This window comes from Botryllus schlosseri, chromosome 10, assembly GCF_051294905.1.
Source record: "Botryllus schlosseri isolate E-star chromosome 10, Bs_hap1, whole genome shotgun sequence".
NCBI lineage: Eukaryota > Metazoa > Chordata > Ascidiacea > Stolidobranchia > Styelidae > Botryllus > Botryllus schlosseri.
In genome coordinates, this window is record NC_137245.1 from 18168348 (window position 1) to 18182520 (window position 14173).

At 41.1% G+C, this 14173-nt stretch overlaps 1 protein-coding gene across 1 annotated transcript; it reads right to left on the reverse strand.

Annotated features, from left to right (window-relative positions):
- Positions 1–7450: 7450 nt before the first annotated feature.
- Positions 7451–11427, reverse strand: LOC145448101 (tetraspanin-8-like). The gene is made up of 8 exons (XM_080326417.1): positions 11186–11427; positions 11019–11109; positions 10813–10910; positions 10299–10373; positions 10128–10214; positions 9245–9370; positions 8735–8818; positions 7451–8052 (listed from the first exon to the last, which is right to left on the reverse strand). Exons 1-8 carry the CDS (start codon positions 11240–11242, stop codon positions 7987–7989), a joined length of 684 nt encoding a protein of 227 aa, XP_080182543.1. The 5' UTR covers positions 11243–11427; the 3' UTR covers positions 7451–7986.
- Positions 11428–14173: the final 2746 nt, after the last annotated feature.

The following is a 14173-nucleotide window of genomic DNA, read 5'->3' on the forward strand; positions in this document are numbered from 1 at the left end:
TATAAGCGAAAATTAAAAAATAAAATTTTTAAAATTTTTCTGCCAACCTCATGAAATTGTTGAGCTGTCTTCAAAGACGATGCAAAACAAATTTGACCCAATTCCAACCAGTAGAAGCGGAATTATTTCAGTTTTTCGTTGATAATCCTCGGATTATACACCAATCAATGATAATCCGAGAATTTTCAACGAAAAACTCAAATAGCTCCGCTTTTAATTGGATCTGCGGAGTCCTATACACTTGTTAGAATTGAACCAAATTTGGTGTGCAGCGTTTTTTACGGTAACCTGACAATTTAATCAGTGAACGGCTGGAATCCGAAAAAAAGAAGTTATTTTTGAACAGCCCTAGTGCACACTGCACTGTAGGGCAGTAAAGCATATTTCGATCAAAGAGATTAACTTGGTTCTTGATCACTATGTTGAGTGATCTTGACCAGTATGGATGCGGACCAGTAACAAACTCCTCCAGGACCGGCGCCGGTTCACTGACCACCTGTGGCCGACCACTGCATGATATAGCTGAGGCTACATCCGATTTGCTAAGCTCACCATGCACATTAAGATTTATCAAAGATTTATCGTCTAATCGTGGCGTCGTTTTCAAATGTGTCAGCTATACAGATCGAAAATCCATGTTAAGCGCAATTTTCATTACATTGGATGTGATGAATGTAATGCGTCGTTACAAATGAATGCGAAAGGGTAAACATTGTAGCCTAACCTACAACTCAACCCTAATCACCGAATACCGCGGAAATTGGCGATTTTCAATTTTGTCGAAACTTACCTTCTGGTTATGCATAGTATAATTATCGATAATTAACCGTAGTATAACTCGGCGGTTCTACTTGTATCCGCATTAGAGACTGTACTGTTCATTGTTATGTTCGTATACAATGCGACCCACAGGTGACATAAGACACATTGCGATGCAATGAACAATGAACATATAGCAGGGTGTCGAAACAATCATGTACGGTTTCTCAATCTAACATCCATCTCGGTATTGAGCAATCTTTTAGACGTCGTTCCTTGCTCTTGTATATTCGCTGTCTTCATATTCGTTCTTCGTTGGGTCTTTCTCTATTTTTCTTGGTAAAGACGCCGTAACAACAGCCACTTTGAGGAGCAGAAGACCAGATAAGCCATCGACACTTCGAGATGTACTAATGCCGAGACGCGGAACTGGGTTGTTCGCGCCGATGGCGGTGGATTTGGTGGTACACCAGCTTCCTCATTCATATGCGAAGAAAACATATGAATGTACATTGTACAACGTACATTGCTAAGTTCACAATTAAGGTCGTGCGCTGTCCTATAGCTTCAATACCTTCTTTGTGGTGTTTCGGGGTTTCGACTTATCGAGCCAGGACATTTAGTGCGTGGGTTGAGTATGGGTAGTCCCCGGACTTTACGGTTCTTCAACGATGTCAGAAAACTTGGTACATGGTGCCAGATGAACCTTACTATTCAGGAAGTTATCGTGAAGCAAGAGTAGGCGCGCAGAGCAATGGCTTTTGCGGTAAAGTCTAGCCATACAATGGCTTCTATTATCACCGGGAACAATAAGCTACAAACTTACGCACATTTAAAGTATTTTGCGACTGAATATAAAAGTATTTTTGGTGTCATAGCATAGCTACTATGCAGGACCAAGACAGCACTTTGTCTACTTGTGGGAGCTAGTTCTTATAGTCAGTGATCAGTGAGCTATGGCTGTCTGTCTATAGTCGCGCCATTCGCGATTTATTTTAATCCATGATTGAAGTTGTTCAATGATATTGGTAATTGCATAGATATTGCCATAAATATTTATCCACTCTCAGCCCACGTCAGATTTACCGGTAAAGATGGGGGATGCGGGGTTTCTGAAATTTTATACATTTTCGGGCAGGCCCGTTTTTACGAATTAATATGTTGACAGAAACTTCATATGTTTTGTTGTGTCGGGCGCGGTAATGGCCGATGCCGAAATGCCTATATATTTCTACATACAGTATACATCGTACGTATAGCCTATGATTTCTTGAGGGAGGTAGTGTACCCATATTAAAATTAAGTCATTTAGAGACATTAAATCTCGCGAAAATTTAAATAAAGTTGTATAAATCTTTAAAAAACAACTCTATAATTTATGTTGATTCACGAATTCAGTCCCTCCGGATTGGAGGATTTGGGTTGCGGCAGTTACGACCCTATAGCTATATGCGTGTGTACTGTGTATATCAGGGGGCGGTCACCTTTGTGTGCAGCGTGCCAAAATGTCAAAAATGTCAAATTATTACCAGCATGCGTGCCGAACATTCAATTTATTAATATTTAGTGTTTCAAGCAAGGAATATCATCAACCGTTTTTCTGCAGCTGGCAACGACATGCGTTACGTCGGTGATTCTTGAATTATTGGTCGCGAAGGGAATAAATTTTGGTCGTTACCGCACCCAATTTATCGCTCACATGTACGTAATATTTACATAATTTTTTTCAGTCGTGCAATGATCGCTCTTCTGTGGCTAATTTGGTCGTTTCCAAGTCCACTGTGTTCGGTACCATATCCAATAAGTGACAGTCCAATCAGTGTTGTTACGATGATATGGTCTGATGATGATGAAAAATGTGCCCACCCCTGTATCATTCAAGTCGGTTTGGTGTCACATTAAGGTTGGTCCGACACTGGATTTGTCTGCAAAGGTCGTGGTAAAGCGGTAAAGATTTTCGTTGCTCCGGATGTATTGGAATCGCTTGCACACCAGACGAAACTAAACGAATATCTCCTTCCGAGAGACGAACACGATTCCAAATTCGCATTTCGACAAGGCGATAATTTGATACGTATCATTTGATACGTGCGGCTCAAGCTGCGGGTGCTGGGCTATTCGGCGCTGGTCACTTCGGCGCCTTGACACTTGACAGTGGACATATCAATGCCGAACGTTTTGAACAGCATGCGGCGGTTATTTTGTTTCAAGGTTTTATCGCCGCCAATCAATTTGGCAACGCATACATCGAACGGGAGTCGCATGTTGCCCGAAACTTTATGTCGAGGTCGTGTCTTCTATAACGTGAAAATGTCCAACGCCGGAATGCCGGTTCATCAAGGGTGAGCATACCTGCTTCATGCGCGAGCCGAGGATAAAAAATCTTCAACTTTAAAAGAGCCACAACACAAAAATTCCAAAATACGAACTTATGACGTCACAATGGAATGTAGGCTATCGAATGAAGTTTGGTGCGTCTTTACCTAGGCTGTAAGGCAGGGCTGGCCAACCTTTTTAGCCAAAGGGCCACATTCGATTGACGAACTGTTGCGCGGGCCACTAGCCGCGCAATGCGCGAAATTTTTCTGAAGTTCACAGGTCAATAATATTGTCGCCTGACTATCTGCTGTATATCGCTGAGCTCAGTTTGCAAGGACTGGGCAATCGGCGTCTGGACATATCGATATCGAAAGTTTCGACCAACATGCGTCAATCATTTTGTGCCTAGGTTTCATAGTCGATGGTCTTTCTGCGAGTGCAAACGTAAAGTCGCATATGTTTAACGACACTCTGTCTCGTAATTGCGAATATAGTTAGATTCAATCTGATACATTAAGCGTTCTTTCATTTGCACGAAGGTGCAACAATATTAAAAGCAAGAAATCGAGTGACAACATGTTGCGCGAAGCGTGTAGAAATTTTTTTACTTTTGATAAATCTATCGCAAATCATTCTGATTTATTGTAGTGTACGAAGATCTACCAATATGTGACTGGCTCATGGATCTGCCAATGCGTCGGAGCTGATATATTTGTCATCACATCTCAAGTGTTGCGGCCAGACCAATCAAATGTTTGGTTGGCCTCACACGTTCACAATCTGTGCAATCCATTTTTGATAACATTAGGAATTTCGGAAATTACCTCGCGGGCCACTCAAAACCTTCTCGCGGGCCACGGGTTGGCCGGCCCTGCTGTAAGGTGTTTGAAATCGGACTGTTATGACCTCTCGAAATGCCGATGAGAATTTAGGCAAGATTTCAGCTCGGTAATCTCGACGACATTTTCGTGGCCAAACTCTGCAGTTATTGCTTGCCTTTACGATACAAATGAAAGAGTCGCATTCATCATTGCTAGTCCGGAAATGATTGTGACCTGACCGGCGTAATTAATTACCATTCAAGTTCATTGTTAAACACAATGATTTGTCATTGATTGATGGCCAGGCATCCATTGTTGCGGGTGAAACGTTTATGTGAACTCCATTCGAGAGTCCAATTGCAAATTTCTAACCCTGTAGTGCCACCTCCTATACCCCAAAATTTTACCAGTCTTGCATAAACAATGAGGAAAGAAACAACACGTTAGCAATACGCATATTGGTAATACGCGATAAAATGCATCATTTTATATTCAGGTTATCTAGGCCTATCTAGCAAAATAACGAAACGTACGTGGATTGTGGAATCATTAAAGAGCCGCAGTCAAAGGCGGTAAGAGCCGCAGTTTGGCCACCCGTGCACTAGATCTTATGTCGTTTTTGCACCTGCATGATCCCCTCATCATCAGCAGCCTACTGTAGTTTAGGGCTTTCCAGCAAATCTTCGGAGCCCATGCGGGTACAACTTTGCAGCTAGGGACTCAAATATCGTATACATCGGGTATATAAATTAGGTACACATACACACACAATCTACCTTCTGCCCGTTACCGTGACAGAAGCGTTCCGTTATCTTAATCATAGCCAGAATAGCGTGGATTTCGTGTGGAATTCTGGGAAACCAGTATAATATTTGACGATTCCCTCTTTTGCTGCCCCCGGGATGCAGCGAGTGATAAAGGAAATTAAAAAACAAGTTTTGATTGCAGATGTTGAGATTACTAGAAAACTCTGGTATTTCACAAATAAGGCTCACAGGGAGGAACCTATCTCACTGACTCGGATAGAGTAGCCTACATTTGTCGCTCGTCTGAACAATCTTCAATATGAGGAGACATTACTTGGGCTGAATAGGCTCACAAACGACCCCTGTAAGTAGAATAGGAACGTAGCATAGTTATAGTAGTCGTAATATGTTTGATCATGTAACACATGGCGTTATTTATTTGTGTTCTTGCTCGCACAAACCGGGATTTTTTTGGGGTTGACACTATCCCAATCGGCTTTGCGTCCCCAAAACGGTACCATGAAAACCACCTGATGCAAATTAAAGCTTACTATGCGCATTGCGCATGCTCACGGGCACAATAAGCCTGAGAGCATTGGCTTACGTCGTCCAATCTTGTATTATTTGCATCCAGTTAGCTTTCACAAAATAGTATCGGAACAGTCTTCAAAATTCGATAGGGTCAGAATTGCACCGTGATTTTTCTCGTTGAATTTGAATATTCGCCAAGCCAATGCGCTACTACCCTACGTAATGGAAACTGCTCGGGACCCACCAGAACAGTGGTTCTCAACCGGGGGTCCGCGAAGCATTTTCAGGGGGTCCGCGAAACCTCCAAATTTGCAAAATGGTTGATAACCTACTTTGTATTTTTTAAATTAGAGAAATGAACAGACAGTTTCGCTTCATAACCGGTAAAACTTCATAACTCACATAAACACAACGGTCGGCTGAGATGAAATTTTCTACTGTGCAAATTCGTTTTAATTTCCAAATCGCCAATAGCCTGCTAATACAAACATATTGCTGTTTAGAGGCGCTTTGTTGGGATTTTCGAAAAAAATAGTTTGCAGCAATCCACTTTCTCCTATGTGATATACATAACCGCTATTCCAGAATAACTTTTAGATGTGCGTCTAGATAGAAATGACTATATGCTGGACGTTATATGTTCACTAAAAGTAAGTTTCTCAATTGGAATGTCATATATGCTGCGATCACACCCGAAGGTGTCGACGGAAGCGTTGCGCGTTATTATTACATTCACCACCAGCTATATTTATGGAGATGGATTTGCGGCACACGTTCATATCAAATAGACGGGGCGCATTTTCAAGACACGTCCACGTTTCAAGAAATTTAACTACAGAATTTTAATTGAAATATTTATTGACATATTTTTTCACTGTTTATCAGTAGCCTACCTTTGATATTTGCACAGGACAGATGACGGTTGCACGATAATTGAGCTAAATTTGAACTTAAACTTTGGGGATCCACGGGGTCCGTCACGGTCCAAAAGGGATCCTCGAAGACAAAAAGGTTGAGAACCACTGCACCAGATTGATACAGCGTTTCCTAGGCTCTCAAAAAGTGAGATCAGTGTTACCTCAGATCGCATCACAGTAATGGATGTCGGCGAATAACCGCCAGATTCAACCTTTCGCCGCAACCGCAATCTATACCAAAAGTAAACTCGTAATTATTTTAGTGCGGACGAAGACTATATCTCGTCGTGAATCGTGAGTTGTTGATATTTATATATAGTATTCAGCATGATCCTTCGGCTATATTCGTGAATGGTCATAGGTCATGTTAATATTACACTATCCAGGGGCTCTCGACTTCCCATGTAGAACGGGATGCATTTTAACAGCAAAAGATTCTGTGGGCCGCAGAACATTATTACCATGTAGATAGGCCATTTTGTAGTCTAATATTGAATTCACTTTATTTATCAGTCGTATGCCGTACTGACGTTTAATACATTCCAATACAGTCTAAAACATTAATCGACAACATTCGAAAGTTTGCAGCTGCTGTTTTTTTTAATATTTCATCTTCCAGTGGCACAAGTGAATCACGCCGATTCTTACAGGTAGCAACTTCATGAAGCGTGCATATCATGCATTTTCCAAGATCAGATGGACCAGGTGGATATGTATTTTTAACTCCGGATGAAAATGTCAGTGGCGTCTTTTATAGGCTATTCCCTCGCTTCGTTGCGACAGCTGCTCTTCGGCAAATAATACATATCGGTTTTACAATTATCTCTGCGAAAGCAATCTCACTGTTCCACGCAGAGTTGAAAACCGAGTTTTCGGCGTTTAATTTCCCTTCCCTTGTAGCGATCTCTTTAAGCCAATCGTGGTGCGTGTAAAAATACTCATTAAAATTGTACTACACAGCGGGACCAATACCGATTTATCAATGCAATAACAAATTCAACACCAGCATATCAAGACACCAGAACACATCAAAGAATGAGTCACCTCATCAAGAAACAAAACTGATGCGGTTCGATGAGAGAGCTAAGTAGCTTATTCTGTAACAATACCATATCAGTAGTAATTGAGTTTAATCCAAGATGTTGCGGGCCACAAAATAAGTGCCTATGGGCCGCGTGTTGACAACCCCTGCACTATGCCGATATTATTTCCTATAATTACAGAATCGTGAGTTAACAAAAAAACATCTATCGCTTACCTGATCGCGGGGCTCATTGACAACTTCTCAAAAATCAAAATTCAATCAAAGCAATTATCGGTATGGAACTCATTTCGATTCGACATTGATTACAGTATGTATAATCGTGCAAGATGCAACTTTATTCGAGATATTCATCATAAACAATTTCATTTTCAAGCGTGCATGGAAATGCGGCAAAAGTATTTTCACATGATATGATGAATCATTTCTTGATGTTTTAGTTCTTGGATGCGGTGTGAAAATAATTCTAATCATCAAAACATATACAAATCAATCTCCTTTACTCAGAACGACCATACGTAGGTTTTGAAAAAATGAGCACATGTAGATGTTGACTGTGTTTTGATAGACATCATGTTTGTCAGTTTACACGAATATATTCGATTTATCCACGCCATGCGATCATCGACTACTAGCAGTATAGGTAGCTTAATGCTTGTGCTCCGTCTACCGTAAAGTGGCATTGACAAGTGACCGCAGGATTTAGAATAAAATATGCACCAATAATTCAATTACAATTAACGCGAACACTATATGAATACAAAATCAACTTCTCTACGCACGAGGGAATCAATTATTGCGAGTATTTCTCCCAAATGTGGTCTGATCAAACGCCTTTCATTTCACGACTCTTACGCGTATCCATTCTTCTCCTTGATAGATTGGCACATGCAGTATGAAAATATGAGACCCAGGATCTATCGAACAAGAAACAGTAATTCAAAACATTGATAGGTCAGCGTATGCATTATTTTCAAAGCAAGAAGTCAAATTGACAAAGCAGTCACTGATCATGTTCCAGAGGAATGGTCAAAGTACAGTTGTGAAATTTTAGGTACACGCACATGAAATGGTGTTCAACGTTCGCTACAACGGTCGTCCTATATACCTCTTGGTAGAGGGATCACGACGTCATATATTTCGAACGGTGGAAAATATCGAAAAAGAAAGTGGCCGCAAGACTGCTGTGCAATTCGTAAATATTCATTTATGCAAAATTATCGCTTCGCCCGCAAGTGGACCATGGGCAACTGTGTACGATAGAAATGTCATTGTTTCTATTTTTCCGACATCACGTCGCATTCCGACATCAATACGCATGCTATACTAGAATATCACTCCGACTGGAGACGGGTAGCTAGCTATACCTTGCTTGTCTCGCATAATTTTTGCGCAATCAGAGCGTGCGATTAATTCCAACAGCAGGCCAAAGCCTAGACATTATATGTCATAGCCTATGTTGATAAACTTTCAAGTAACATAATATTCAACTAAAACAGATATACATCTATACTCATAAAACTTTTAACGGGCCGCCGTTAACATTAGAAATTCGTTCAGTGAGATTATAAATATCCTTCCATAGCAAGAAACACTCACCTCAAGCAGTCCGATTCCAATACCAATACCGGCAATAATTTTCATGTTGTCATCGAGGGCATTAGTAATAGCGTCCGCGCATGTCTAGAAAAATGTGTTGGATACGAATAAATACGTCGCAGGCCCCAATTCGAGATGGTGTGATGTTAGTTTTGTGTCTTGGGAATGACGTTAGTGGCAGATGGTGGTCATAGTCAGTGTGGCAGAAGTAGGAGTAACGCCGTGCAGAAGTAGTAGAATCTACTACGTGTAGAAGAAGAGTATGAATATCTGAAAAGTACTCGGGCAAGTAGTTTCGTAAAGTACATTGGTCAATGTGTCGCATATACCCAGTAAGTAGTACAAATAGGCAAAACTTACTTGCGTATTCAAAATAACATCACAAGTGACCTATTTCGTTACTGAACACATCAGAGCTTAAGCAACAAGAAAAATAAAATCTATAAAAACTATTTGCCCTTCCGTGGCGACTTCGGCTAATCCGAATCATCAATTTGCACATTCCTATACCTGGTTATAAGTCAGAGCTACCGATGACCCAGCACATGAACCGCAAGTCGGGCCTGCCCTGTCGCATCTGCAATCCAGGTCGACTGTATTTCCGCAAGGGTCGTCTGTGTTGCCACAACACTTGAACTGAAAACAGACAAGTCAATCAATAATCACATTAGAAGAGTAAATTTCGCAACAATGCTGTGACCTGGGAAGATTGCCAATATTACTTATAGGTTCCATTACAGTACAATGATTTGGTTAGGTTAGAATTTGGGTTAGAATCACTGCATCATAGTTTTAAAGTTTGTTTAGTTAACAAAGTTAGGTTAACAAAGTTTAGTTAACAACGTCATGGCCCAGTAACGGCCCATGCCCCGTAGGTTTAGAATTTGAACCTACGGGGCATGGGCCGTTACTGGGCCATGACGTTGTTTTCAGTGGACCACAGAGCTTCTTTTGGTATGCAGCTGTGATTTTCAACATGATGGGTTCACGAATGAGTCGACCTTTTTTCTTTGTTTAATAATCAGCTTACCAAAAAGACCAGTGAATAGGTCTGAGCGACTAGCCCTCATTTCAGTGGCCAGTAATTCAATGGGCGTAGATACTAGTCTTTTTGTAGTATAATCAGTAGGTTTGGTCTCTCGAAAGTGCTGACCTTTTTTACTGGTTCAGAAGCATGATGGCGCAGAGGATTTTATACCCAATCTTTACAGCCGCATTTTACCGCTAGTGAATGATTAGGTGCAGCGATTCGCGATTGAAATGGGTTTGGTGATAAGGCCAACTCTTGGTCAATCAAAAAGTGTCACGATTCCATCATTAAAAAGTTATAACGTTACAACTTCCAAACTATGAATAATCACGCGACTAAAAAATAACTTCATGATCAGTGTACCTCTTCGGATAAGCTGTCAAGTGTATCTACGTCGTCGTCAGTAGTCACATCTAATAACGCCAACGAATCCTTCACGACACCTCCAACCTGAAGCGAATGAAACGCGACTTAACGTACAGATGCGAGATACATCCAAGTGAATCATAGGCGAATAAACTCGTACTATCTCACCGAATCATAGTTGACAGCTGCCCATATTCCGACGGCGATTTCCGCTATCACGATGATCAAAAGAAGGAAGAAATACTGAAACAAAATGTCGGAGAATAGGCATGGTCGCTATCAACATTTGGGTTACCATATGACCTCCATTAAAGCATAAACATAAAGCGTGTCGAACACCAACCCCCAAGATCTACAAACTTGACCCAAGGCATTGCAGAAAAACTCATTATTGCCGACTTTAACAAAATGAATAGTCTGAAAAGGTGACCCAGTGATAATGGAATTTTTGGCGATCTCGCCTGGGCGTCCGTCAAATGGGAAAGTAACTTAAATCTAAACGACAGTGAATCAATCAAGCGTCAGAAATTCCGGCACTGTCGTGCTGGCTACCCCATGAAATTGTTGGGTGATGATAAAAATTTGGCTATAGTCAAATAGGAGTATCAATATTCTTTTATTTGAAAAAAGGAGTATTAACTGTGGGAAATTCTGTCAATGCATAAGTTGTGAATTCACGTACCAATCCCAACAGGCCTGTATTTTCTTTTTTTGCACCGCAACAGCCCAAGAATCCCATGCCAAGTGTAATACCTCCCGTAATCATTAGTACGATTGCACCTGCAAGCAGCAAAAGATATTTACTCCGTATAGGATGCATGCATATGTATATTGTATATGCTGGGCTACAGCACTACGCTCCTTCAAGCCTTAAGATTTGTGACTAACCATGCTGCGATATCGTAACTCCAATTACTTCGACGGAGTCACTGGATTCGGAAATCCATATACCGACTCCAAGCGTTGCCGCTCCAGCAGCCTGAAATCGTAACAAAGCGAGATGAGCAACTTTCGTAATTTTTGCAGCTGTCGCATCGATTCGATAGTTCACTTACAAATAACGCAAAGTTGAATACGATCATGAAGAGTCTTGCCATCGAAAACCAGCACATATTGATTGTTTTGTTGTTATGATATATTACTTATATTATATACTCTGAAAGGAATCGCAGAAGGTCATTCCAACAATTTAGAAGTGACGTAAAACGAAAAGACAATCAAGCTGTGCTTACTGGGTAGGTATGTAAACTTCTATATAACGTACTGAGTTATTATGTTGCTCTCGGTTTACCTGAAAATATCATATATCTCTTATCTGCTGTTATGTTCTGTATACCTTACCTACCTCATCACCTCAACCATGAGAAACATAACATAACAGTAACAGTAACACCTAAGTGTTGGAGGTTTACCTAGGCTCCTCCTCGCCACCTCATCCGCGTCAGCGGTGTCTTACAAAAAGCCTAGAGGTGGGCCGTGCTGTAAGTCGGCAGTTACGGAAAATAAGAAGAATATCGGCCTGGTGTAAATGACCATAGTAGTCGACAAACACCATGAATACCCCAAAACAAACAAACAAATAACAGTAAAGGGTGCACACTGCAATGTAAGTCAGTAAAGCACATGGTTCGATTAAAGCAGTGGTTACCAACATTTTTTTTACCCACGTACCATTTCGAGGTTTTATGCAGTGCTCGCGTACCACCTGCATAAGATACGCGCGTTCAAGGCGGTCAAAAATGTTTCCGTGATTTATGACGTCATAATGACGTATTTGACCTATGCAGGGCGTAATAGCAAATACTATTAAACTAGGCATTATCAGCCAGGGTTGATGGGATGCATGGAATTGTTTTTCACCACCCGTCACAAGAAGAACAACACAATGAAATAACAGCAAACAACAAACGTCAATTTATAGAATGCAATGGCTGCATTTGTTTATTTTCCACTAACTCAGCGGTTCTCAAACTTTTTTAGACACGCCCCCATTTACGATAGTGAAAAATTTCGCGGCCACCCCTATCGTCATATCACCAAATGCAACCAGAATGCTAGCGATCCCAGCGAATAATTTGATGGCATGGACTTTTATGACGGTTGATAAGAGAATTCTCAATTATGCAATTAGGACTACACACAGAGCCAAAGAATGAAATGAAGGTAAATCGCGCGGAGCGCGAAAAAATTTTTCAGTTGGCCGCAGCTTCGCTCCCCCTTCAGATGCTTTCACACCCCCAATTTGAGAACCACTGCACAAGCTGGTCGATGCGTGGCATCTGTTTGCTCACAGCGCACCGAAAGTCATGCATGGGCGCAACAAGTCGGTTTCGTTTCTTCGACTTGAGTGATCGGAGATGAAAATCCTTGCTCCCACGTAGAAGGGAAAATTAGCAGCTATGGAATAGCATGAGAAGCTAGAGTCGAGTACGAGGAGGCCATGCTAAGCCAGAAGTTTATTGGAGAGCAATATTTGTGTTCAACGTCACCTGATCTAATAAACTCCCGTCGGTCGAAAAAAAAAGACTATATAATCGCGTACCACCTGGCAGACCTTCGCGTACCACTAGTGGTACGCGTACCACAGGTTGGGAACTATTGGATTAAAGAGATTAACTTACGGTGGACCAGTAACAAACCCATCGAGGATCGCCGCCGGTCCGATAAGTTCACCATGCAAGATTTATCACAGATTTATCGTCTAATCGTGGCGTCGTATTCAACTATGTCAGCTACAATTCTAAAACCAAGTTAAGCGTAGGCCTGATTCTTATAACATTCGATGTGATGAATGTAATGCGTCGGTACAGATGAATTCAAAAGGGTTAACATTGTAGCCTAACCTACAACTCTAACCTTAACCACCGAATACCGACAAAATTAGCGATCTACATCTTTGTCAAAAGTTACTTGTCGTTTGAAATGATGACGCTCTGCTTGTTATGTACGATATAATTATAGATAACTAACCATAGTGTAACAATAGTATAATACTCGGCGGTTCTACTTGTATCCGCTCAAGAGACACTGTAGGCTACTGTACACTATACAATGCGACCCACTGGTGACAAGACACAGTGCGATTAAGGTTGCATTTAAAACATAATGGTTGTATAAAACACTTTGTTTAAAACATGTTTTGAACAGTGTTTTAAACAGTGTTTTAAACAAAAGCGTTTAAAGAAAATTATTTTCAGTTGAATAATTATGCCATAATTATGTAAATACTTCGAAAAAACATGTTGTATGAGCCAACGGACGATTACCACCCGATATAGCCGATGTATACGATATTGGATGGTTGGAAGCCTCGAAATAGTTGGTTCAGCAGACAGGCCTGGGCAAAGTACGGCCCGCGGAGCGATTCTGTGCGGCCCGCCAAAGATTGCTTGAAATTTCAAATATAAAACCTACTTTTTAATGTTGCTGCGTGGACTAAAACCATAGAAAGTATAAACTGAACCGGAAATTCGTTTACTAACAAGCCAGCTGTGAATTAACATATCGTGATTACGCAGTCTATGCGTACCTCACATGCCTAATCCAGATTCAAAGTAAAGTCAATGTAGCAAATTATCCCGCTACAATTAAAGTCACAAGAAGTCACCAAACCTTCGTCGTTGCCATTGTCACATTATGCATTACACGGTCTGTGTTTTAAATTGTTACGTGATGTGTTTCCAAATCCATTATTCGTAAAACAAGTGAATCAGTGCTCATCATTTCTAGGAATATATCACCACCCATAAAGGATGTCCAAAAATAAAGCCGAAAGCTGAAATTCAAAGATGGTTAATAACTGCAACCTTGGCTAAACAACGAGACCATTTCGGCAAGCTGCCCAGTGCACACGTCTCGAAAGCCAGCTACCAAGACAAAAAGCTACATATTATCCTCGGGACCGTAACTCCCGCACCCCAAACCCAAAATTGGGTGGCGAGCTCGACGGGCGCCCAAAATTATTTCCTGAATGAACATAAATTATAGGGTATTTTTTTGAAAATCTAAGCAACTTCATTCAAAATTTTTTCGCGCTCGGCGCG

Excerpts from the sequence above, each read along its gene's own strand:
- LOC145448101 (XM_080326417.1), bottom strand. The coding sequence starts at position 11,242 with ATGTGCTGGTTTTCGATGGCAAGACTCTTCATGATCGTATTCAACTTT. Across the intron at positions 10,374-10,812 it reads ATACAGGCCTGTTGGGATTG|TATTTCTTCCTTCTTTTGAT; the intron begins GTACGTGAATTC and ends ATTTTGTTTCAG. Across the intron at positions 8,819-9,244 it reads TAGCTCTGACTTATAACCAG|ACATGCGCGGACGCTATTAC; the intron begins GTATAGGAATGT and ends ACATTTTTCTAG.